At 42.2% G+C, this 27,061-nt stretch overlaps 1 protein-coding gene across 3 annotated transcripts in view; it reads right to left on the minus strand.

Annotated features, from left to right (window-relative positions):
- Positions 1 to 27,061, minus strand: part of EVA1A (eva-1 homolog A, regulator of programmed cell death) — a 181,820-nt gene that overhangs the window by 12,320 nt on the left and 142,439 nt on the right. For 2 of the 3 annotated variants that reach the window (XM_026044908.1, XM_026044910.1), the window contains one exon: positions 63 to 227. In XM_026044908.1, coding sequence (XP_025900693.1) covers positions 63 to 227 — 165 coding nt within the window. Of the gene's footprint in view, positions 1 to 62; positions 228 to 14,233; positions 14,302 to 27,061 lie in introns of those variants that run through there. The other variant, XM_026044909.1, reaches the window with a different exon arrangement.

Raw genomic sequence — 27,061 nt, forward strand, 5'->3', positions numbered from 1 at the left:
ACAGAGGAGAAGGGTTACCACATGACACTTAGGTTTGGGCCAACCACAATAATCATAGCTACCTGGGAGAGCACGCCCTAGGTTGGAAGGAGAGACATCAGAGAGGAACACGCCGTCCCCTATAACGTTGGGATCAAATGCCCTCGGCCGCAGTGGGAAATGTGGCTTCTGAAATCCTTGGTAATTGGTTGGTCTTGGCTGGCTTTCATGCAGAAGCTTCTTGGGAACTGAAAGAAAGGAGTGGAGAGAACACAGTTGTTAGAGTGAGTTATTTCAGCTGGTCAGAATGAGAATTATCACATTATACTATGGGCTCCRCTGCTACTTAATTATGTCATTTGCAGACCAAACAGACACTCACTTACCACTATGATGAATGCTCTGCAAACGCCAGCACAGAGAGATGCAGTGAGACAACACTAGAAACTATAAAATGATTAAGACATTGTTTATTTATAATTAAGCTTTCAGACTAGACTACAGGTCAGATTCAGACAGCTTATTTTAGACACCCAGTTGAGGCACTGAAATGCTGAGCAAGCCAGTCTTTGGCCTCTGACCTCAGTTTCAGAATGCTTCAGCTTGACAACTCTGCTCCTRACATGGTGGAGGTCTGGGCAGGAAGCTCCATTGGAGTCTCTGCTTTGGACCAAAGCATGCCTTAGGAAGACTGTTTCCCCTGGTTCATGTTGCAATGGCAACTCTTCATCTGTACATCTTAGTAATRTAATCACAGTCACTGCAGCTACCTCAATATACACCCACTGAAGGTGAATTCACATATTAAAAAATCACCAATTTGCCCTGTAGCGACAAAGTACTATGTCATTTACTGAGCTGAACCAGTTCTCCTGAACCAGACCACAGCTTCTGCGGTGGCCAACACCTGAGGCTCTTTCAGAGCCAAGTTTTTTTTCCATGCAAAGAGAGAAACCACATATACCTGCTATTCTGCTTCGATACTAGAGGAATAGAGCAACGAAAGACAAAATGAAGACATTAAAATTTCCACAGGAGCAAGCTGTTTGTTCCTCCGGTGACTGTACACTAATATATAATACTTAAAAGTATATTAAGGATATTAAATATTATATTTATTGTGTTAAAGTTACAGCTGGCTGAAAACTAGGCACGCATTCACAAGACATCCAAAGGAGCTGACAGGGCATTGCTGGACTGGTCAGCTCTCTTTTTCCCTCGGGTCTCAGGGCAACTGCATCTTCCACATCCTTGTACCTCAGTTTCCCCACCACTACCTTGCAGAGCAGCCTCTCCCTCATGTCCACCCTTCACAGGGRTGTGCTGAAGCACAGTTAAAGATGTGGAGCTCTATGAGATCCTTGGCATGAGCCTAAAGGAGGACTTGGAGAGTGCGTAGCCCTGGAACACAGAGGAAATTCCTTCCTGCCCCCCTGCAGCTACTCAGCTGTCAAGCTGGAGCATGAGATTTAATCACACCCGTTAAATCTCCCCGCACAGCTACGGAAAGTGCTGGTAGGGGAAGAGATCCAACCACCTTGTTTATACTGTGTTTGACTGACTGTCTTTGCTAAGACAACACGAACTGCAGCTATATTTACGGACTGACCTTCTGTAGGAGGTTGCCAAGAGAGCAGCACTGACGTTCTCGTGCTGTTAGTAGAGTCATGCTAGGTCAGGAAACAGGCACAGAAACCCTTCGACTCCTGAATATCAAAGAGCTGGCTTGGCAGATTCTAGTGGAACCTGGATTGGCAACTATTCCTCAATGGGAAGGCAGTAAAAGAAATACAGCCCCTGCTAGAAAATAAACAAGCAAGAGGGATACCTGCACTGGAGAAATACCACAGAGAGAAGGTGGGTAGCAAATGGATCATCCCATAAACCAGGCTGTGAGTAAATTGCTGGTTTGGATGCTGGACTTGAGGTATCTTAAAGGGAGTCAATATTCAGAGGACAAAAGGCTCAGAATCCACAAAAAATAAAGCCCCCTTTGCTACATCTCAGGTTGGGAACCTAAAAGGCATCCCAAAGACACACATCCATCTGCCCTCACACTCTCTTCATCCAAACTGCTTTAAAATGCACACAGCTTCAGAGAGTGACCCAAAAGTATGCAAATATGTAATATCTTAAAAATTCTGAGAGGTGACTGTCCTCATTTTTGTAACTAAATCCCTTTAAAATCCTGGAAGCAACTTCCTCAGTGCGACACAGGATGCCTACAGCACTTGAATCTTAGGCTTTTTAGTTTTTAAGGGACTATTTTTCTCTACAGACTTCATAAATATCTTGGGGACATATTGCAGGAAAAAGACTTATCTTGGCAAAAGGGTAACTGGAGTGACTAAATGCAGTAAGTCTGTCCTTTCTCTAGTTTATAAGATGCTGAACTAACACATAGATTATACAGTTTGATTTAGAAGACACTAAAATGGAAAGGATTTTTCAAGTGCAAAACACCACACAGTTTCCAGTTAGCTTCTGTGTGGCAGCCAACTCCACAAGAAAGATTAAACATTTGGTTACTTTGAAATACCCTCAAATATCCTCCTTAAATTCCCCACAGAGAAGTGCATCTTGCACAAAGCATGGCATGAACTGAAGCAAGGTGTCAAGAAAAGTTATTTACGGCTAAACCCAGCAGAAAAAAAAAAGTACCTAGGATTTTAGAGTTATCTCAGCATTAAGCAAAGAAATCCTGGCAGGGAAYGGTTGGCACTTAGCCTGCTCCATTCAATCAAGCAGGGAGGTTAAAGCAACTCAGCCAGCAGAACAAGCAATATATCTGGACAGGAGGGGAAGAAATAGGGTCTTCAATCAAAATGCTAACATGTCTGATAGGCAGGAGCCCTGAGCCTTAAAATGCACCTGAGAAATTCAGGAATTTTAGGAAGAGAAGAAGTGAGTTGCTTTGGAGACCTCTGGGTACCTTCAGATTCTTAGGGGACARGAAGAAGCTTTGAAACTTCAATGGTTATCCCTGTGATGAAGTTCTCAGGTGACTGGTCTGCTGAGCTGCACAGATGATGAATCACAACCTTCCAGACTGCAAGCCATGTCTAGGTYACCCTAGGAAGGGTCTAACACAGGTACCACATTGACCCCACATGAGGATGGACTCATGGTGGAGTCATTGCGCCCATGCTGAGGCATCTGCCCAATGCMGTCCTAGATTGTAAAACTGCAAGGAAGCTCTTGGACTAGTGTGTTCATTCCTCAGACGTTCCTTAAATATTCTTTGGATTATCTCCCAGTGCCTGCTGTGAGAGCAGCCGGGGGGCTGCTCCCACTCCTCCTGCTGGGAAGCTGCTCATCAGACTGAACCACTGCCCACACTGGCAGTAACTTACATGGGTTCCCAACCCAAGACTTGTTCTACCTGTTTGCAATGAATTAATGGCATCAATCCTCAACAGAAACTCACCATCACTGCTGCCAGCTTCCCYGCAAGAGAAATAGGGATGAACGAAAATCAAAGCCCAAGAGTGGGCTCACTGGCAGTGCAGACCCATCATCAGATTGGGGTGCAAGCAACTGCCAGGACAACATGAAGAGGCGTATGCTGTTGCTGCTGACAGTATACTTATTTGCACACGACAGAGGCTCCTTCTGCTGGGATTTCCACAAAAGCACTCTCTTGTGTGGAAACAGAAGGTTGATGAACATAAAAACAGAAGGTTGATGAACATAAAAAGTTCCTGTTCCTAGAAGCAGCAAAATTCTCAATTATAGAGCTAAGAAATGGAAAGGGCTGCTGACACCTCCCCTCTTTGCTCAACGAGCTCATTTGACGTACGCTTTCTGCTATTTGGACCTGTCTAGYTTTAAACACTCCAGTCCTGGGAATGCAGCTACTTGCCACAAGAGGTTATTTTGCAGTGGAATATCGCTCTTTCTCAGGAACTTCACTACACTGCTGAGTGTTTCAGGCTAAGTACATATATTTTTCCCCTCACCAAAACATTTGAATTCTATAGCCCTCAAGTTTTACAGATGGGGAATTGGCTTGTGGACAGAGTTTTGAAAGTGTTTTAAGTATTGAAGTGATTTGTCCAAGCTCACAGGGGGAAACTGCGCCAAAGAAAGGAAACAAACTCAGKCTCCCTATATTTCAGCCTCGCACATGCCAACCGTCTGCTCTTTTCTGCTAATTCCGTCATTTGTTATTTCCTGGTGCTTGTTCAGTCCTAAACATGTTTAAAGACTTCCACCCCCAGCACCCAATTATTCCCTGACCTCCGTTTTCATTGTATAAACAGATCGGTCCAGAGGCGGAAAGAACAACGAAAGCTCCCCCTCAAAAACATGCAGACGAGGGGGGCTGTCATTCCTCAACCCTCGGCTATATGTTCACTTGTGCATTCCCAGCTCGCAAGGTTTACTCTGAAAGCTCAGTGCAATTAAAACCAGGACCTTCAGCAAAGCCCACTGCGAATGCTCCAAGGAGAGAGCAATTTGAACAAAACGTGACTCTCGCAGCAATGGAAATTACAACCGAGCCTTTTATCTGGGCAGGTTGGGGCCAGGCTCTGTTGATGCTCAACTTAATTTTTTTACATAAAATATAACCTTTACAGTGAGTAAACAACCAGTATAAACTACTGTTGTTTTTCAGAGATGGCAGCTCTTAAAGATTTCTGTTCAAGCCTTGAACAGAATTCAACCAGAAATGGGATCACTTTTGTTTCAGAATTGTTACAAGAAAGGAAGTTTTTAGTACATGTGTAAGACGTATGACTTTCTAAGACTACAGAACTCAAAGTGTTTTCATGTACWGTAAAACCAAAATTCACTACATAATCAGTCAACAATAGCTGTTAAAATAATGGATTTTGGCTGAATCAGACTATAAAACATCACAATATAATCGCGGAGAGAAAAGGAAAAGTCAGGCATGTAATAACCCTGAGCCTAGTGACAACAGTAGTGTCACCATTGCTCTTCAGACAGGTATTTGACAGGACAGCATCGTAGCCTACAGCTCTCAAATACCTCCAAGAGAGGTTAGGTGGCCTGGACACCCCTGTAAAAAAGTCTCAGTGCACTGAACATCCACATCATGCTATGGCTCGGAAGCCACAATGTACCTCTGAAGATCCTATACCATGGAAGTAAGAATTTCAGTACAGATTACACACAAAATGTTCCAGGAGGCAGTAGGAGAAATGAAGAGACGTTGTTCAGCAAAATGTAAGTCCCAGAGAAGGAATTTGATCAAAACACTGGCATGCATAAACCTTCACTCCCACAAAAACAGGAGCAAAGGCTTAATGAACACAAACATACAAGGCCTTCATTCATTTTTTAAATGTTTTTTTTTTTTTTAACCCAGCATTGATATAGTCTGTAATTCTGAAATTGAATGCAAAAGTGAGCAAAAAAAAAGCTCCCTCCTCAGCCCACTGCAAGCATGTTTCCTGTGTAAGCGGTTCCAAACCACTGATAACATGGAAGTGACTCATGCCAATTACTGTAAGTCCACTTTCCTGCAATTCCATGTGGAAATCAAGAGAGGCCGCCTGGGAAAACAGCCCTGTCATAAGCAAAGGCACCTACACCCCCATGACTGCCTCAGGGTCCTCCTCCCTGGCTCCTCCTTTCAGAAGCTGCCCAAAGCAAAAATCTGCCTCTTCTGCTGTGTAGTATACTCAGCTATGTAAAGGTTGTGCAATAAGCATATAAATATAACAGACAACTTCTTGTTTGCCTTCCACAAAAACGGACAGGCTCATACTTATAWAGCCGCAGAGAAGTGACTTCAGAAGCAGAAGTGAAAGCATTTCTGTTCCAGAATCAAAGCCCRCACACTAATTTAGCTTGGTCTCATCATTTCTCTCAATGAACTCCATTACATGTGATGTGAAGGGTGAATGTAGGGAGGAAGGGGCCAAGCTCTTCTCAGTCATGGCCAGTGACAGGACAAGGAGCAATGGGTACAAGTTGAAACACAGGAAGTTCCATCTCCATGCGAGGAAGAACTTCTTTGCTGTGAGGGTGTGAGAGCCCTGGAACAGGTTGCCCAGGGAGGTTGTGGAGTCTTCTTCTCTGGAGATCTTCCAAATCCACCTGGATGCCACCCTGTGCCATGTGCTATAGGTGTCCCTGCTAGAGCAGGGGGCTGGACTAGATGATCTCTGGAGGTCCCTTCCAGCCTTAACCATTCTGTGATTTTGTGATTCTGTGATGTAAGAAGGTCCAGGAGATGAAGGCACTATGGGTCATCTCCAGATGATACTCTCCAAAGAGCAGAGAGACACAGAACACCTCTACCTGCTTTCTCCTATTYCTGGATGTCCAGAAATACAATAACCCCAATAAAGGATCCAGTTCACCTCACTTGGGCACCCAACTCATGCATGCCTTGCTGGTGTCTACTGAAGGAGTCCTCCTTAAGAGAAGTTCCTCGATTCCACATATTGTCAAAGGTGAAAGGTGGATGCCTTTGAAGGCCTCCAGGGGAGATTCTGTCTATTTAAATTTAGGAGCCTAATTAGGGATAGTTAATGAATCATAATGTTACCTATGGAATTATCCTCCTGAGTGTATCTGAATTAAAATCTTATAAACTGCTTCACATCTTTTACTTAGATATTTTTCTTCTATCTTGAACTTTTCAAATGAGGATTTGAAGTWACAAACACCTTAATTTCTAGCCAATGATGCACGTGCTTGATCTATCCACAGGCAGTTTTCCTCCTGCTTTCACAGCCATGAAAGTTAGCTGTTCTTCTTTCATCATCTAAAATGTAATAACAGAATATGAAGCATCTACTGCCAGCAACCCGTAAATCTGTTGCTTGATGTGGCTTTTGGTCTCAAAGGGCAGAGTGGAAAAGCCTTGTGTGCACCAGTCTGCTCTCTACATGTTCTTTTTGGAGAGAAAAATGGATCAAAAGGAAGAAAACCTCGTCAAAGATATCTGCAGATATGAAGAGTTACTTTCATCTGGTAGATTTTCACTTGCTCCCCAAGTGAGTAGAGTTCTGTGTTTTCATAATATAAAGCATCTTCAGGAGAATGATACTCTAGCCCAGACTTGCTCCAAATTCCAGCATACTTAGCTACTTCCCCCATAGGACCTTCCACCAGCCATAGCTGGAGGACCACTCTGGCATTCTGCATACATCTAATTTCCACCAGGGGCAGAGGAGACTAGTACAACAATTTTCTACTCCTGAGGAGCGGTAGGATATTTTAGGGACCTGAGATGGGCTCTGGATCAAACCAGTAATGTCATCTCCAGATGTTTCTGCTAGCAGAGTAGGTAACTGTGGGAATAGATGCCTGCCTTGGCACTCACATACAAAACTCTGCTAAGTTAAACAGCTTTCCTCTTATTTTTTTTCTTTTTTATTTTGCTTAGAATCTGACCATCCCTTTATGTAGCTTCAATTCCAGAAATGGCAGAAGGYGGGAGACAAAACACTGCAAGACTTTCCTATTTAAAATAGCTTTCATGGGACTGAAGTGTTGTCCTTGACTCAYTTAGGCTCTAGAGATTGTCAGAAAGTTTTTTGTGAGGCTTATCTGTCTCTCAGGAAAATATGTAAAGCAATATGAGACTCCCAGAAGGATGCTGACCGGGGAACAGCGAGCGCTGTGTATTCAATTGCGGATGAYGTGGAGCACCTTGCACCGCTCATGCACAGAACTCAGCACTCAGCAGCAGGGGAAGAAAGTCTCTGTGCTCAGACTGGCAACGCACACCCAGTTCCAGTGACTGGAGCTCCATGAGCTACCAAATCCCAGTAATCAACTGAGTAAAACTTAAGGCAAAAGATGCTCCCTTAAACCTCCGGGAAAGGGATACAAGTAGTCCTAGGGAAAGGGGGTTTTGAGCTCTTCATTATTACACATCTGAAGGCAGTGGTTGGTTGAATATTACATACCAGGAGAAACCTAAGTGACAGCCAGTATAAAGATATCCAAGATAAAGTAAGGAGAAAGGGATGGAGTTAAGGACCAGAGACCCCAAAGCATTCTGGAGCAGATGTGAAGTCACACTAACCTCCAGCAAGGCCAAGAAAGGGATGTCAGGGAAACAGGAGCTCAGGCAGGAAAGGCTGGGACCTGGGATTGTAAGAACATCCACAAATACATTGCATGGCCCCAATATTTATTATAATAGGTAAAAAGTCTAATATCTCAGCATCTGAGGCACTGAGACTATTGACCTCAACAGGGTTTCCTGTGCCCATGTCTGATGCAATGTCATCCATGCTATAAACCACAAACCTGGTGACCAGTAAGGTTATCAGGAAAGGAATCTAAAAACAACCGACCAAAAGAAAAACCAAAAAACCCACAGCATGATTCTAGCATAACTCTGGACATTCCCACGTGGTTTGTCTCAGTGTCTGCTGACAGGCATAGCCAGGAGATGGTTCCCATCTGCTCCTCCTGACTAATTAATAGTATTTATAAATTACAACAGTAAAACTATGCTCTGTAAAATAATATTTTCTTTTAATCTAAGTGCTACTTACCCAATAGTACTTTCTAGCTCCTTATCAGCTCATCAACTTTTCCTCCCAGTAATTAAACAGCAGAGAACTGTACAAGGAGTTAGGATATTTTCTGGAAAGGTAGAGGTGCCTGGACAATGACGTCTGAGGAAAATGGTCAGAAAGCAGCTGGCAACCTCTGCCACTAATGACAGTGACTTTGGCTGGTCACGCAGCTGATTCTGTGCAAGAATTCCCAACATCCCATGAGATGTCAGAGTTGGAAACTCTGTACCCAGAAGGCTTATCAACAGCATTGAAATAAAGACTAAAAAATAAACCAATACACATAAAGTGGCTGCAGTGCTAAACTCACTTCAGTTATATACAAATGTATGCAGATTAACATCTACTGAGCAAAAGTACAATGTAGTTTGAGACAGAGAACTGGATGCCAGCATCACTGGCGTCTACTGTATCGAATTTGGAATATACAGGAAGACATTAATGGTCTTGATATCCAAGGGTCCACMGATCCAAGAACAAAGTAGCAAAACTGTTTTTCAGTGTAAATCCCTCTATTCATACGGCCATAACCTTTGAGACAACCTCCTTTGGAGCTGAGACTTCCTGAGCACAGTGGAAAGTTTGAGGAAAATCCCTATAGTTCTTGGCTTAAATCTCTTAGCTTAAATCTCTTCTGCTTTTTTGTTTTTGTTTTTGTTTTTTTAAGAAGTATATTTAAATGGCAGAACCTCTGTAATACAGAGCATCATCCTTAAATTACCTGGCTTGTMGTCAGTGAAAAGTTCTTTACATGGTTTATGTACTTCTTGGAAAAACACGTAGCATGCAACATCTTGCTTCCACACATATCCCGAGGGAGCAGTAAGGACCATGAGCTCAAGTGTTACTACAATTGCTAATGCAACTAAGTGCCAATTTTTTTTTGAACATCAAATTAAAGTCACTTTCTTGTCACCACATAAAAGCAAACACAGGCCACAGAAAACAATGCCAGGGTTTTGATTTAGCACAGCAGGGATGTTACTGAGCACCTACCTCAGTTGCTCTTATGCAACTTGCACTGCAGTTACTTCCATGCCAAGTGCAGTCTGTGATCACAGGGAAAAAAACGAGCTGTGGGAATATACACTGCTGGGTGTTGGTGGCAGCTTTCCAGTACTTAAAAATGACTTTTTAAGAGAACGTGAGGTTGTGCAAGCTGAAGGTTTGTGTCCATTAGACTTCATGAAACGTTCAGCAAGGAGGATATTTGGTCTTGCTCTTCCCCACTCTGTGCACAAGTAACTGAGATGCATTTATATTAAAGCCTCCCTTCTCTTAAATTTATAAGGCGTTTTACTGGGATGGGAGCTGGCTAATTCTTTCCTCCATCAATTATATGGGAAGGGTGACTACTCTCTTAATCTAACTCCAGTTGAATGCCTGAGTTAGTGTGAGTAAGGCTTTGCAAGACTGAGCTCCAAGTATACAAGTTATATATTTGTGTTGGACTTTGCTTGGCAAAATTTACCTCATTTTTCCAATGTTAATGGAACTAAACAATCATGAATCAAATCTCACCCACAAATTGGTGAAGAAATTTCTCTGACTACTTGGGACACTCCTGAGCCCTCTTTAAGAGACTAGGAGGTCTGTGACAAGTCCCAGTAATACTTGATTCACCAGAAAAACTTCACCACATCATTCCCCTAGCCAAGGCCAGGAGTGGTCTATATGGGAGGATCTGCAAGTCTCCATTTTTAGCAGCCTTTGCCAAGTATGGTCCAGTTTTTGCCTCTTCAAGTAGCAGTGTCTGTCAGCTGTCATTTCTCCTACTCCACTTTTCAAAATGACCAAATTAAGATGGTTAGAAAGGAAAAATGGAGACACATTCTAATCTGCCATGCTTTCAGAAGTCTTTTTCTTTACATATTCCCTAACATAGATTGGTAAATCAAAGCTAAGGAACTATTGAGCGTCAAGTGCACACTCACTTCATCCTGCAGCACCTCTCCKTTTAGCTTCCTTTTTGTGACTTAATTTATTTTTAAGACTTCAACACATACCTTTGCTGCTAGTAACTTGAACCCAATGCAAAACCTTTATCTGGCATGCATTCAGCTGACGTTGCCACTTCTTTCAAGTGGAATATAATGCTCTGTATCACATATAGTATTTGTTCCCTCTACTGGATATCTTGAGCCCACTGACCATGAAACCTTATCATCAGATGAAAGGATTAAGCCAACACAAAGAGGCTGTGAACATCTTTCAAACAAGCACACCTTTAACAAACACGTTTCTAAAAGGTGCTAGAGACAAGGATGGCTTACCAGATCCTGCACCCAATAAAGACACTCATAACTACAGTCTACCAAAGAATTTCTGCCCCATGCTGGAATCATCTCTGTACCAATAGAGAAGCTGCCTGGTCTGTAAAAGGACATGCTGCTGCATTTGCTTGTCTCACAAATAAAAACTGCAGGTCCTTCAGAGGAAAATTAATCCTTATCAAGGCAGTGGCATAGGATAAAATCTACCTCATAACCTGTTTGGGATACAGTGACAAAACGTTATGAATTACAGTACCAATAACCATCCGTGTTACTTCAAATCTGACATAACCCACCCTAATTACCTTAACTGTGGTAATTGCTTAGGATCATAACAGTTAGAGGAGAAAAATACTTGTTAACTTGTTGACTGCCAGATGCAGACTGCTGATAGGAGATATATCAGATATTAAAGTATTAAAACTGACCTCAGACCGGCAGGAGAGGGCTGTGATTCATGCCCATGACTCCTAGGCACGGTAGGAGTATAAACAAATAACTGAGCAAAGATCAAAGGATTATCTGTTTCAGTRAAGTAAGGCGGGAGATTCATCCCTGGTTTATGCTCAGGTAAAGCTCCCTCTTAGCTTTCTCAGAGCTCAGCAACCTTCAGCAAGTCTAGTGTAGAAACCTGTTACGTTGCCCTGTTGCTTATACCTGCATCATCCAGGTAAAATTACTATTATGGTGGAGAGTAAGAATTGGTCCTGTATTCTGCTTAGTTACTGGTTTTCATCTTTGAGTTGCTTCAGAGATTTCTCTGTGAAAAGCAAAGAACCTATCTGGAATAATCTGTATTAAAGAGTCTTGCCTGAAAGCTATTTTCTTCACCCTTGAGCACATAATTCACTTCCAATTACATCCTCAGTAATGGAAAGTCTAAGATAAATACAGTTCAAAGTAAGGTACATTGTGAAAGAGGCACACTAATTAAAAATGCAGTATGCAGAAGCAAAGTGTCTTTGTGCTTGTACAACAAGCAGTGCAAAGAGCTGCCTGTGCAATTTCCCAAGAGCCATACCCATTTGGAGGCACAGATTTTTAGTCAAGTTTCACAGAGCTGGAAATCAAAAACCATCATGGGTCTAGTGTCCACATAATTGTCAAATAAAAGAAACAAAATGGCTATGAAGCTATTTAAACTCAGTTATCAAACTAAACATATCAGAGAGAACTTTAAAATATCATCTGCAAACAGCTTTCCAGCCTCTTTCAAGGGGAATTTCAACAGCATGCAAAGCAGAACATCGGTCCTCCCACAGTTTGTATTATCCTGTATTCTCACCATGACGGGATTGAAAGAACAAGGATGGAATGGATGATCAGACTGTCCACTGTGACCCTGAGTGCTTATTTTCCTGTGGGCAAAGCAGAGAAATTGATCTGTGCTGCTTGGTGTATACTGTGACAATGGCTATTCTCATTTTTTTTTATTTCTGCTCRTCATCTTCAGAAGGCAGAAAGAATTCTTTTTTTCCCCAYGCACGCCTAATGTCATCTGAGGATTTGTTTTGTGTTGTTTACCTTTTTATGAAATGTCAGAGACTAAATATAAAACAACCACAACTATCTGCAGGCAATGAAAACCTGGCCATGGAGGACAACGGATTCTGTGATCTGGGAAAGAACCTACCTTGACCCTCACCCAAAGAGAGTCCGCGTGTGGTCTTCTGGTGTTCTGCTTAGATTAGGGAAGAGTTTACAGTAGATGAAGATCAACTGATCTTTGGAATCATCACAAAGATGCAACGAGCATTAGCCTGCACTTTGCATGTCCCTAAAGACATAAACTATAGTTGCAAGTAAACTAAACACACTATTCACCTGGTAAAGCCTAATAATTTCCATGCTATTACGCTCTCTTTGATTCTATCTAAAATGCCTACTAGAAATAGATCTTGGCCTGGACTAACTCCTATGCCATGTCAGGAACTGCGGTACATCAAATATCATCCCAGCAATTTAGCAGTATGGTCCATACAGTCACAGTGTCAGTGACTCCTGGACTTTGGCACTGTTTGCTTTTCAGCAGTACAGAAGTACCCTTCAAGTCCACAAGTCCACAGGTCAGATGCAGAAGGTTCAAGAGGTCCTGAGAGGTCAGAGCTGTCTCTGCGGTCTCGAAGGATCTCGTACAGGAAATTACAGATCCACAACAGCAGAGCAGACGGGGCACTGATGGCCTGGAGATGTGTCAGGCCAAGAAAAGAGCCATGCCCATAACACAAAGACAGGTTTACAAAGAGGTACCTGCCTCAGATGGACCATCTGTGACGCACCATCTGCCCTCGTGGAACAGTACACATCCCATCAGCTTCTCGGGGCAACACAGAAAGAGGCATTCGGTTCCCTCCATAAAAGAGAATAAACTCAGCCAGTCCAAGCTAAACACCCTTATCAGACTGATTTATTAGCACAGTGTAGAGCAGCTACTGCCCAGGAACAGGAAGGAAATGTATTACCATATCTTTCTCTAATGCTCCTCCTTTCCCTTTAAACATAAAGAACAAAAACAGTTGTGTTAGAGAGTCCAGCAGGCCCAAGTAATTGTAAGAGGATATCACACTGGGCACTTCATCCATCAAAGAAACSAGCAAGGTTTAAGGGTAAGATGGTGGAATAAAATAGTCTCCTGGGCCAAATTCAAGCCATAAATGTTGATCCTTTTTATGTCAAAGGGAAGTCTTTGACTTCTAATCTTTCTATATTTCAGTTAAATGATGCAAATGACAGAGGTCTTAAGTAGATGATAAGTGTGCAGCTAACCTCCCCCATGTTCTAGGGCTCCTAAAATTTCTCTCTTAAATCCTATTACAATCACTGTCTAAAATTACAATCAAATCTATTCTTAGGCCACGTTTGTAGCAATCATTTGATTTAATGAACTCTCCAAAGTTTCCCATTGGTGCTCTTCTCCAGACGTAGCTGGGCTTACAAAAGCTGCACAAGTGTCAGGTACCTTGCTGTGTGGAAGCTCTCATCCTCCATTCATGTCAACCTAAGCAAGGCTCACCTGTACACAACTAAACATGATTGTATTTTTGTCAAAATAGAATAGTACAGTTTGATATTAAAACTCCTTTCCCCTCTCAGATAGACCAATTAAAAAGAAAAAAAGTCAGTTTCTGATGGACCAATATCTCCGTCTGTTTAAAGAAAAAAAAATCATTCCTTGCAGAAATATTTCTGTCTTCTGCTGGTACTTATCTTTTTTGTTTTGGTTTGGTTTTCATTTTGTTTTTTCTAGCAAGGAAGACAGAGATTGTACATAGCAAGAAAACCATCATAAAGAAACAGTCCTAGAGAATCCAACCTTGATGCTTAGGATACAGAGCCACAGACAACCCTAAAAAGCTGATCACCTAGAGAATGGGTGAATTCCACTTCCCAGGGATCTCCAAGCTCCAGGGAGAAGTCTTACATCCAGCCTAAATATAGATATTTCCCTTGCATGGGTGAGGTGCTTACCATGGCTGTCTTTAATGGTCCAGCTCCAAGTTCGGAGAACACAGACTTCTCAGAGTACTAATTATTAGTAGGAATATTGCAACAATATAAATGTAGCTGTAATTTACTCAGTGTAAAGCCCAAGGGGAGATTTTCAAGCTTCTGTTAGTGCTGGTGCATGCACAGAGATGGGCACAAGCTCTCACAAGAGGACTATAAGGACAGGGATTAAAAAAGCTGGCTGTACAACTAGTCCTGAACCCAGTTTTCTACCCTCTTTGTTCAGTGCTCTTTTCTTCCCTCTTTGCTCAGTGCTCTAGATTTAACACTAATCACAGCAAAGAACTGCAATGCAAAATGTGGCCAATAAAGACGGGGCAAACAAAACAATGATTTGCCTAAGAATTATTTTCTTTTTACAGATACAGAGAAAATTCAAAACACTCATGCCCTTCTGCACACATACTGCACAAGGAACCACTGTGGAATTTGTACACAGTTAACTGAGGTTTCTGATTGCTGGGCCAGCATGACCCTGACTGCATACTGGTCTCCTGGGGGGAAAGACTGGACACAGAAATTGCTCTTATCTGTGGATGGACACAACCATTCAGCTGGCCACACAGCAGGCATCATTAGATAGTCTGGTATTCAAGCACTGCAGAGACATAAAATATGCAGAAGAAGCAAAAGATGATGTTTGAGTGATGAGTTGAAATAGATTTTCTAGCCTTGTTCCAGTYGTCCATAGGAAAAGTCATAATTACAAATGACACTAATGGGAAGCCTTGTTGGCTGCCACAGTTCACATGCCAAGGACRTGATGAATGATATTTCTACCCTGGAACTGCCTGACTCCCATAGCCAGTGACGGGTCCAAAACAGGCTAATGAGAGGCAAGTGGAGWGTGCAGGAAGCTCACATGGCCTGGTCTGCACTTTTTCAGCAGGTAACCACAGCACATCCACCCCAGGAACGGCTGTGAGCTCCACCACCTCTGGGATCTGAGCTCAGATCCCGCTGGTGAAGGAAAACGCAGAAGAGCCACATCTGCCAAATGCAGAAAGCAATGAACTGTTGGGAGGCCAATCCTTTGCATTTGCCTGCAGTGGAGCTGAAGACTATTGCAAAGAATATAACCCAGTGACCTTAAAAAACACAAGGTAAATTCGATTTTCATATTAGATTCAAATATTCCAAGGCCATACAAACAGATCGTCTAATCTGATTGAGTAAAAGTAATCCTCTGTCAGGGAGAAAACATTTCCTTTTTAAGTCTTCAAACATCCTGAGCCCATCGTTGACAATAACCATCTGTTTCTCTTTAGAAATGAGCCCAATGAAAGCGCTTCCCAAGCAGCAGCACATTAAGTATATGGATATGTCTCTAGCCCAGTCACCAGGTTTTAAGGGTGCACTGGACTCACGTCCCCAGTGCTGCCAGTTCCCTCAGCTAACAAAACACAAAGATGAGGTTAATAGCCAGCCTGGATGACATCTGCAATGCCCTCCCTGGCAGGGCCCTCTGCAAGCTACATTTCCCCTTGTAAACTAAGGAGGTCCAGGGCATTGGTCCAAGCACTGGCAAATGATCATCTGTACTYTGAAAATGTTCACATAGTTCCCAGTTGTGTTCCAGTCCATACCAACCAGCCATGTCCCAGCCCATGGTTGGCCACTGCCCCGATCATGGCCCTCAGGCTGTTGGGATGCACATATAGCTGTCAGATTTGGAGGAAAGACAGTGGGTTGGGTGCAAGTCCAGTCATGTCACTCACTCCCAAGGCCAGAGAGGCTTTGGAAAATTTCATGTAACAAGGTAGGTGCAGCCTCTGGGCCCAGAATGATGCCACTTCATCGCCATGCATTAACAGCTAAAGCAAGAAGTTTTGATAAGGAATAAGAGCCCAGTCCATAGGACAACACTTTCTTGAGCACATTTCCACAGGGGTGAATCTGGGCTGATTTAAATCWGCCTGAGAAATCTGTCTTGAAGTCTGGCACTGCACAGAGAAGCCAGCTGGAAAGCAAAGCTTTAATTGCACTCCATGCTCTGTGTACACAGCCCAAAGTTAAATKTGGGTAGCGTGGCCAAAACCCAAGCACCTTCTCTTGTCCTGCTTCAAGTTTTGAGTGAAAACAAATGATGGCTTTCACAGTTGGAAAAGGTAGAGTTTTGTGCCTCAGGAAAAAATAGTCCAAAGTGAAAGAACAGCAATAGCTTCTGGCAATGCTCAAAGGCCAGGGAGAGATCTGCTGGCAAATATTCAGAGGACAAGCACAGCAAATCCTGACTCTAGGAATAACACATTATGTGACTTCAGGCAAGCCACTAGATCAGCCTTAGAGAACTTCAAAATAAAGCTGTGTGTCACAAAGCAATGGGGCTAAATGCTGCTTCGTAGGGTCACCTAGTCTATCTTCTGGTCCCACTGCCAGATCCAGTCTAGCATACTTTTAAAGTCTCCTAGTGAGGGAAACCTCACTATTACCAAGTGATCTCTTTCAGCGCCTCCCTCTCTTCATTATTACAATATTTTCCTCAATGTCTAATGTGAATTTCTACTGCTATATATTATGTTCTTATCTCCTCTGCCATCAAGTTTGAGTGGACAATTTCCCTCCTCTCTGCYATAACCTTGTTAAGTATCTGAAAATTAGTACCCTATATTCCTCCCATTCTTCTTCTTCAGGCCAAACAACTCCAAATTAGGATGTACCAAAGACAAAAAAAAAAGAAAAAAAAAAAAAAAAAGGATATATTCCTCACTGCAACCACATGTAGTGTAAGCAATTAAAAACTGCTCCAAAACACTTCTGATCCACACAGAAAGGAAAAAGATGGTAAAATGATCAAAGACAGAGAACATTATTCCCATTTTAAAGCTAGAAACTTGATGTACAGATGGACACATGTTCAGAGTCTTTTCAAGATTCCCACAGCTGCAAAGGAGTTTCTGGAGGGCTGAGAACCCAACAAAATTAACACATTTCAAAATGTGGCCATTTCTGCTTTTATTGAGCTGGCAGGTAATCTCTTTTGAAACACGTCCTGAAGATGTATGAATGTTTGTGACAGATCTGGGAAACCGAGGCCAGACCCTCCAAGTCCCATTCCCAGGCCCTAATCTCAAAACCATTCTTCCTTTTAGGGGAARTGGTAATGATTAATGATATTTTCCAAGCTCTCTGATGATCATATTTTTTTCTATACGAGCTTGAGACAGAAATGAGCATTACTTGCTTGAAATGGTTACATATATTCTTCCTTGCAGAGTAAACCACAGGATGAGAATCAGCTTAAAGTATTCTGCCCATCAGATTTACCAGATTTGCAGATTTCATTAAGACAGAATCATTATCAATTGCCTGAATGGTTAGCACTAGGATTCTCTATTTAAGACTTCTAAGTTTGTCTGTGAATTCCTGGTCACCCATAGGCTTCACTGAATGATCAGTCACAACTTGATTTCATTCCTTTTGACATTAGCACACATAGAAATTCCCTGCTTGTTGCAATTTTACGCTTTAGCAGCGTTTTTCATGCACTGCACTGACATAGTTTCAAATTTAAAATAACTTACCCAGTAGAGCAAGTATATCCATAGAGTATYTGCTAGTTTATGCCAGTCTGGAGGACCAAGACACTGAGGTTAGCTGCCCCTTGCAATAAATGCAAATGGAATGCTAATAACCAAAAAAAAGTCAGAGAAAATATAATCCCTCTAAATAGAATATAAACATTAATGTACGGTGCAATTTTGTACTGGAGGTGAGAAGGTAACAGAAGAGCTGTGTGTGATGAAGGATTTAGACAAATAATTTGATGAAAAAAAAAATCTGGTCCTAAAATAACTTGAGGGGAAGCAATCAATCTTGAATGGTTCTGATATAAAAAATATGCTCCAAAGGGAAAACCTTTGGGGGCAGCAGTTAACTATACACTGATTGCTGCAGCCTGCTTGGCTGATCACCTCAGTCCTTTTGTCCATACATAACTATGGCAGCAAACCATCACTCAGCGCAAGAGAAGAAAAAGAATCAAGTGAAATTGCCTTTCCAATAAGAAGGGCTAGAGCAGGAGGAGGTGGACAGGCCAGTTCCACACATCAGTCCACATCACTCGGATCAGTCCAGACCACCAGATATTTTAGAGTCAATAGTACCTGGAGGATGGAAGRGTTGCCTCCATGTTGGAATCAATAACACTGAAAAAAACAAGTAAAAGTCACAGCAATTCAAGAATACACAGTGCAATGTTCTGACTGTGGTATATCACTTAGAGGTATAACTGGGAGAAGTATTTTAWGGAATACAAAATATTGTATATAATTCAAGCAATCCAGTTGTTTCAACTTGAGTGATTTAAGACCTAAAAAAAAGTGTTATGTGTTATGCTGGCATAGGGGAAGAGCACAACGTTTAGCCTATGAACACAGAGACTGAGAAAAATGACTTGATTTCATGTATTAAGAGAAAAACAAAAGAACAAAAAAAATACACCATGACCCAGTGAACTTTTTAATCTGACAGAAGAAATTATAGCAACAACCACTGACTGGATCTATCCCAGACCAGAGACAAGGTGCAGGTCTTTAACAGTCAGGGTTAMTAATACCTCAACTATCATCACTATCCATGTCTTGTCCTTCTTATGAATTCTTAAAAATAAAGCCTGAATTCCGAGGTGGGATGTGTTTATGGCTCTGAGCTCAGGATAAGAGCAACTGGATTAAATGTAATAGCATGTATTAGATCATGTTGGATGATACCATGCTCCCTTCTGGCTTCTAAACGGTATGAATGAACTCATGACCTTCATAAAGCACCAGCTGCACCAGAGAGGATATTCAAATCTACGTATAATGAGTTTCCATTATGCTAAAGCACCTACCACTTCAACTGTGCTTGTAAGAAGACTTAATCTGATGTTTCCCATTTCCCTGGAATAAACGTGGCCTATTCTATCAAGTCCTGCTTTATTATTGCTCAGTTTTGTTTGCATGCTAACCTGGTATTTCACGTGAGCTCAGCCCCACCAGAGTTCCTTCTTTCCTGCCAAGGCTTCCCGGTCCCTCTCAGCTCTTCCCCACATGCTCAACCAGTGCTCTTCCCTTTCCTCTTCCCTCCTAGCCCAGCTGTTGCTATGYTGCTATCCCACCCTGCTATCTATCAGGAATCCCAAGACTAGATTTTTCTTAAATTCACTAGCTTGCTTTTGGCCATTCCTTTGGGAATCARGGTCTTTGTAGTACACAATAAGCCCCTGGCTCTACTTATTAATCCTGTCTCCCAATCTCTCTCTCTCCCTATTCCAGACCTTGCATTGCCAATATAGATAATTTAAGGCACTTTGCACCAATTGTACTGTATCTGTTGCCTGTATGTATTCTGTTAGCTGAGGATGGCTATGAGGTAAATGGATTTAACTTGAACTTCTTCAATTGTTGTTCAGATTAAAAAGACTTAGAACACTCCCATAACCAGTCATTTTGGCTCAGTTGACCCAGGGTAAATCATCAAGCCACAATCACTTTACCATCTGCTCAGTGTCTTGCAYTAAACTTCAGAAGGAATATGAAAAGTGATCTTTGTTAGATCTCCAGAAAACACAGTAGTGCCTAATTTAAAAGTAGAGTGGTCCAAAGCTAAAGACTGAGATTGGCAGCATCCAAACAGAACGAGAAGCCAGTGTCCAAAACTAGGCAACCCCCAAGCATGGCCTGTCTTCACTAGTGGTGACTCTTCGGTGATACCACTCAACGTAGGCCTCCCTTGCATGCCCTTTAAAAGTGAGCCAAAACACTTACACTAGAAACAACCCAGATGGTAATGAGCCAGCTTCCTCTCTTCCCCATAWGCTCCTTTATAATCTGAGAGGCGCAGAAGGCACATGAGCTAAATACACCATCTCTGCACTCATCACCTGTCTTCCAACACCTCATCTACTATAGAGMCCAGAGAAACCCAGCTGGCTCAGCTTGGGGTTGAACACTGGACCTGAGACCTTCAGAGCTTTCTTTCAAACTCTATTACCCTGTTGCTCTGTGATCCTTTTTCACTGCCTGTTTGCAAAGCAGATCTGCCTTGGGTCCTAGAACGGAGGTTTCCTTATTCCTGGCATTTTACATGGTTTGACTCCAAGGGTTTTACTGTTCTAGCCTTTGTTAAGATGGCAAWAGATTCTCATACATGTAATCTTTTGTCAAAGACTAGCTTAATATGACAATAGCAATCACATGTGTGTGGGGCATCATAATCCACCACGTGCCTGCCTGTAAATTATAACCCTCTGCTCCCTGGCGCACACGCAGCCCAACATCTGGTCGTGACTCGTGCTCCATTTCATCTGGAGGTCCCTCTTCTCCCACGGTGTCTCAAAGCACCAAGAAGGATGTAGGGAGCAAATGTGCCCACATCACGCTGCAGCAGGGCTTGAGTCTTGCCAGGAAAGCAAAGAAAGAACAACTTTCAGCAACATGCATCTACAAAGCACGGCCTGTTCAATCCCTGTTTGTGATGTTCAATGAGGGCAAACACACACCCGTGTCCTGCCAGCACTCGCGATGTGGTTTGCAAACCACTAGGCGCATTTCTATCCCCTTTCCCTTTAACAAGTTGGGAAGCTTCCTAGTCTGCTTTCACAGCACACAAACACTTAAAAAAAATAGTAACTTCAGTTATGGAGATCTAGATCAGCTTTCCCACTCCCACTGTCCAACTCAGGCTTCCTAATTATCACCAGATCTAAATGCAAGATGATGCTGAGCAGTTCAGACAGTTGCTAAGGGCTCCACGCTTGGCCCGTCGCACCATCAATGGAGGAAAATAATTARATAGATTGATGGAAACCTGTAATGGGCAGGCCCCATAGGTGTCAATTAGAARTGTGAAAAAAGTCAATTGTTAATAAATATCGCAGAGCTGGTAAAACTCAAGTGTAGAGCAAGCCCTGCTCAAGCTGTTAAGTGCATTTTGGAAGGTTTATCTATAGGTAGTGATCAAAATGGGGATACCTGCCAGTGAATGTTTAGGAATATCATGAGAGGGGAAAATAATAATAATAATAATAATAATAATAATAATAATAATAATAATAATAATAATAATAATAATAATAATAATAATAAAAAGTTTTACTATTATTTACTTACCATGAGAGTTTATATGCATTTTTAAATGTGTTGGTGTGACATAGTGAGTCAGTGAGTTCTGGTACATAGGGCCATTTCAGGATCCCTAGGTATATAATGTCAGAAGAAAAGCAATATCACAACTAATCTGAAGACCTAAAACGGCTTCTGAAGGCAAGAACTGCCAAGGAGTGCTGAGATCTGCAGTATTATGGCTACAGTACAACAAATAGTAGCAGAAATGCGGGGACCGCAGGCCAGTGGCTCAAATGAAAATGAATGCACCTGAACTTCCAGCACTAACCATTTTCGTGATGAAATGCTACCCACTGAGGAATCCATTATAGCCCAGCAACACGCTATTATTCATTTCACATTTTGGGTTTGTATACTTTTCCAGACTCTCTTCCTGCCCCAATAGAGATATTGGGTGGATAACAAGCCCTAAATCTGACAAAGAGTATTGCAAAGAGATGTCATGTATAAAATAAATTGAAAACCAGGCTGGAGACTTGCCAACAGGACTACAAAAGAGGCATAGCATCGATCCTGCCATGGCTGGGCTGGGTGATACCCACAGTGGTGAAAGATTGGGACTAAACGGTTTTAGCATCAAGAAATGTTTTTGTTATTCAGTTCAAGAAACCAAATATTAGCTCTGCTAAGAGAAGGAAAGGAAGCATTAGATGAGATTAAGCACACAGGCCTGCTTGGTTTCATTTTTATCTTGTTATTTAATTATTAAAGACTCAGTCCTGCAGGGATTTGCACATGYTGGTAATGCTAAATGCTGTATGTGCTAGTCAAATATCTTGTTTCATCTGATTTCAGGACTCGTCTRAAAATTTAGAAATTAGTTTAAATCAGATGATGAGACTCCCTGTTCCATTAACAGACGGAGAAAATCATCTTCCCTTCTGCCTTCACTCGTAGATACTTGGAGACACTTGCTCTATGGCTTTGGTGCCTGCCTCTCCATTGCTCCGAGAAGTAGGATTTCACCAAATGGCTAAAGCAAACTCAGGGTTTGCGGCTGTCAAGAAGAGAAAGTTTGGGGTTATTCCCCTTCTTTCCTGCTCCTCTCTCCTGTTAACCCTGATTCCTGTCTTCCTTTCCCTGCTTCTTGTTGTCCTCACGCCTACATCCTCTACTTGATCTCCCTTCCCTTGTCTACTCATTAGGAATTCGAGATTGCTAATGAAATTGGCTTACTTACTTGGTAAGTAAGTAAGTATAGTTTTTTGCCTTTTTAGTTTTCTGCTCTTTCATTGAGTTGAACCAATTTATCAAGCAACTACCAAGATCCAGGAGCCCTTTGGTGGTAGAGAGCTGCTAATTCAGCCCAAGTCATGTCATGAATGATACAAACAAATATCCTTCCACACAGAGGTATTCATATGCTTACTGAATAAAGCTAATGACTGAGAAGTCTAAACAAACATCCCTTTCTCCTCCTCCACATCATAAATTAGATATTAATAACATTCACAGAAAGACTGTTTTGAAGACAAACCCATGGCTCACAAAGCTGTAAGCCTCAGACACAAAAGAGTCTTTGTCCAAACAAATTCAGACACATATGAACAGCATTAGCACTCACCTATGTGCAAGAATTAACATCTGGTCTTAAATAGAACTCTGGTAGATGCATTTTTTATCGCAAGAGGAAAAAGACCTTTCAAAATCATTTAAAATACACATCTAAATATTCTGTACCTTTTCTTCACAATTGTAGGGGTGTTGGAGTTGCTATAAATAAAACTGGTCAGAGCTTAGTCCCTGACCCTCAGGGCAAGACGCACTGCACAGCTTGTGTCCATATGCCTATACTTTCTCGCCTCCAGCCTCCCACACAGYGTGGCTTCACTCAGACTGCTGCCAGGAATGGCTGTCTCCCAGACCGTGTCTGGACGAGGTCTAGTTTGGACAAGCACACAGCAAAGCCAGGCTGAGRAGCATGAGAACAGCCAAGCAGGCTGGATGATGCAGAAGAGCACTTGAACCTGCAGCTTGGCCTGGTGCTTTGCTAGTAGAGATGCGGCCAGCAAGAGTAAACAGAGACCCAAACAAGCAACTATGTGTTGGTATGTTTTAATATAATTACARTTTGATCAGAGATGGGCTAAAGTCAACAGCTTGGACGCAAACAGTGTAGAAAGAAAATAGATGTTGTGTCTTCATCCCAATGAAGACAGTTGCACCATACACCYATCTTAATAGCCTTGCCTAGCATCTTCTTGTGTGCAATACCATATATTCTCCCCAACTGAATCTCACTTATGTATTTCTGATAAATATTCTACGTTTTAATTTACCAAAATGTCATTACAGAGCAGGAGTTACAGATTCCACAATAAAATCTTTTTTTTTCTAGGGAAAGCCAATTTCCTACGTGCAGCCCTTTGGAAAGGTGTGGGAACACTGACACTCTTTCTACACAGTACTCCTCTGTCCTGGGAGAGGTATTTTGGAGAAGGAAGACTTCATGGGCCTCTAGCATGAAAGTCAAAATGAAACACTCTTGAAAGATGCACTGTTTGCCTTGCAGCTTTAGAGTCAAATGCCATGTGGTCTTGGGAAACAGAGCTGTGCTGCTTCTCAGAAGCAGAGAGAAAAATGAGCAGTAGCCTTTAGTGTGAGCATTGTGTATTCTAGCATTTCATTTATGGCTTGCCCTCACTAAAGAATTAGCTTGCTGTTAATCCAAACCCTCCTACTCAGACTAGCAGCATCTTGGAAAGAACAGTGTCTCTCAGGGCATTCTCATAAGCAAAATATAGAAATAGAGTTAAGCAAGTATTAAGTAGCTGGAAAAATGTTTAGAGTGTAGTTATCTGTTATTCATTTTCAGAATGAAAGGATACATCAAGTAGGGTTTGGCAGAGGTCAGTCCTAGATTCAGTTCTAATGAAAATATTTTCTTTTTCCTGGATACYGAGTATGCTGGATGATGTCCAGAATGATGGAATATAGAGAATGTTTATTACATTTGCAGGTGAAATAAAGCTAGGAAAGATTGCAATGAAGCCACAGGAATAGAATTCAGAATGATCTTGAAAAGCTGAAGATACAGACAAATCCAAGGAACCAAAATCAGAAAGGAACAATCAACCAGACACATAGAGGACAGAGAACAGCCGCCCAGCTAGCAGATCTGCAGATATAGATAAAGAGGCTTCAGAGTTGGATCACAAAGGTGTTCATCTATTAGCAAGGTCAGGTGGGTGRCTGACCTCACACAGGAAGATCTTTCCCTCATTCTTTCATTCCATCCAGCACTAGTAAGATCTCAGAAAGAGTATGATGCTCTTTGGATCTCTTTGCTGGAAGACAAGCCTGTAGGGCCAGAGAGAAATCCAGAGGAAAAAGGGAAAAGATCAGAAGTTTAGAAATCATTAGGGAACAGTGACACTGTTATAATAAATAGCAGAAGACTGAGAAGGAGAGGAGGAGAGATGAACACAGCTCCAAAAACATAAAGGCTGCTAGGCAGCAGGAAGAATAATCTGGGTTTTTTTTGTTTTGTTTTGGTTTGTTTGTTTTTCTGCTTATTTGGATGAATGAAAACTAATGTGATAAAAGTAATCGGCTAAAACTGTAGCAAGAAAAGGTCAGACATGAGGAAGAAAAGAAGGCATGGCAGTATGTTGCCAGACAGTCTCCCCTGATCAAATACCTATCATTGTCAATGTTCCGTTCTTGCTTGCTGGTCTTGGAAGGACCTTCACACGGTGTGATTTGGTGGCACAGAGTGAAGCAGTTACCTCTCTATGAAGCACAAGAAGTTATTGACAATGACAGTCACAGCGTCTGCAACTTTAAATTGCACACATTAGGCCACCAGCCACGGACATAGCACCATCATGAATCATTCCTGGTCTTCCAATTGCTCTTCTCAAACCTCCAGAGCATTGTACACTTAATCCAGTCTAATTCAGTCCCAACTGTCTGCTCACTCACCCAAGTCTTGTATGTGAACATGATGACTCCTTATCTCCCATGCTCTTTTCCCAGCTTTGAGAATCTCTCTTCTCCCAAGCGACAATGATAAGGTCTGTCAGCGAGCCCTCCTGCTGCCACCTGACCTGCAGCTATTACCATAACATTTTTTAATCTTAAAAAGACAGCAGCAAAACAGAGAAGCAGAGAGGAAACTCAAAACTGTACAGAGAAACAGCTAATTTAACAGGTGAATTTTTTGATTGCCTCTGCAGGTCAACTGCACAAGCCAAAGATTCAAGGAACAAAAGGTCATTTGAGTTTTCAAGTCCTTATCGACGTGGGAAACTGTGCACAAGAGCTATAGTCCAGATGGATTTATTTCATACTCCCCCACGCAGCAAACATTTCCCAGCAATGTGGTTTGAAGTTGAAAGCAGAGAAAGAAAAAAAAAAATAAAAACCAAGGCAGACCAAAAGCACTCTCCAARTATTACCAGTGATTTTTTTCATGCACATACTGAGGATACTAGGAAATGTCTTTCCATAACCCAAAACACACTCAGCAGTACAAGACTTATCAGATTCTGCACGTGAGAATACCAAGCGCCAAGAATCATCTCTGTGTTATCACAAGTCCCATCCCAATTCCCTCCCATAATTGAGCAGATATTCTGACATGATTCAAATGCTTCAAATTAGTATGTCTTACTTGTGAGACAGAAAAATGATGATGACTATTTTCAAACAGTATTAGAGCTACCAGCCAGTAGGTGACAGATTTCAACCAAGGACTATTCARAAATACTCATTTGCCACAGGAAGAAGCCTCTGTACTTGCTATGCACTARTAGATTGTTACTTGTTCATAACATAAGTGGCTCCAGCATCCACCTGGATGTCTCCATTCTACATCAGACCAACTCTTCCTCCTTTTTTACTTCCATAGCAGCACATCTATGTATGTGCATCTTCCTTTTGTCACTGATGCRGTCACAGAATCACAGAATGGTTAAGGTTGGAAGGGACCTCTAGAGATCATCTAATCCAAACTTCCTGCTCAAGCAGGGACACCCAGAGCATGGGGCACAGGGTGGCATCCAGGCGGATTTGGAAGATCTTTAGAGAAGGAGACTCCACAACTCCACAACTCCACAACTCCACAACTCCACAACTCTGCCTAGAGCAGAATATGACTTGGATGGGAGCTTCCACAATGTAGCATTTGTGAATCGCTGTCTAAATGTCTCAGAGTGCTGAAGCCTAAAATGACCGAGCATTCAGCAAGTGACCACCACTGACTTGATTCTGGCAGTCAGCACTGTTGTCCTAGCAGTGGATGTTGTTTGATGCCTGACTCAAATAATCATCCTGGCCCAGCAAAGCCAGGGGGAAAATAAAAGGAAAGATGTAGTTAAGGTAGCCTTTCTGTAGCATCAAGTCAACAGATGAAAGGAGCATCAAAGTTGTGTTTGCTGGCATGAAGGATTTTGCTGGTGTTACCAGAGCAGCCATAGCAAGCAAGAAGCTATAAAGTTGGTCCAGGCTGTACAGGATAAGAAAAACCTAATGGTCAGTGTATCAGCCTGGGCTCTGCTTGCTTTTTCTTGGCAYTAATTTTATTTCTCGTCCTAGTCATATCACTTAAGGCAAGATCCACAACTCAGCAGCCAGGCACAGGGATTTGACTTCCGGGAGAACATAAGTACCTGACACTARGAAAACAAGTTAGAGAAGGAAGCCAATTGCCTGCCCAGGCACCTCACTAAACTTCTTC

Source organism: Nothoprocta perdicaria, unplaced genomic scaffold (genome assembly GCF_003342845.1).
Source record: "Nothoprocta perdicaria isolate Ctin4 unplaced genomic scaffold, notPer1 scaffold_39, whole genome shotgun sequence".
NCBI lineage: Eukaryota > Metazoa > Chordata > Aves > Tinamiformes > Tinamidae > Nothoprocta > Nothoprocta perdicaria.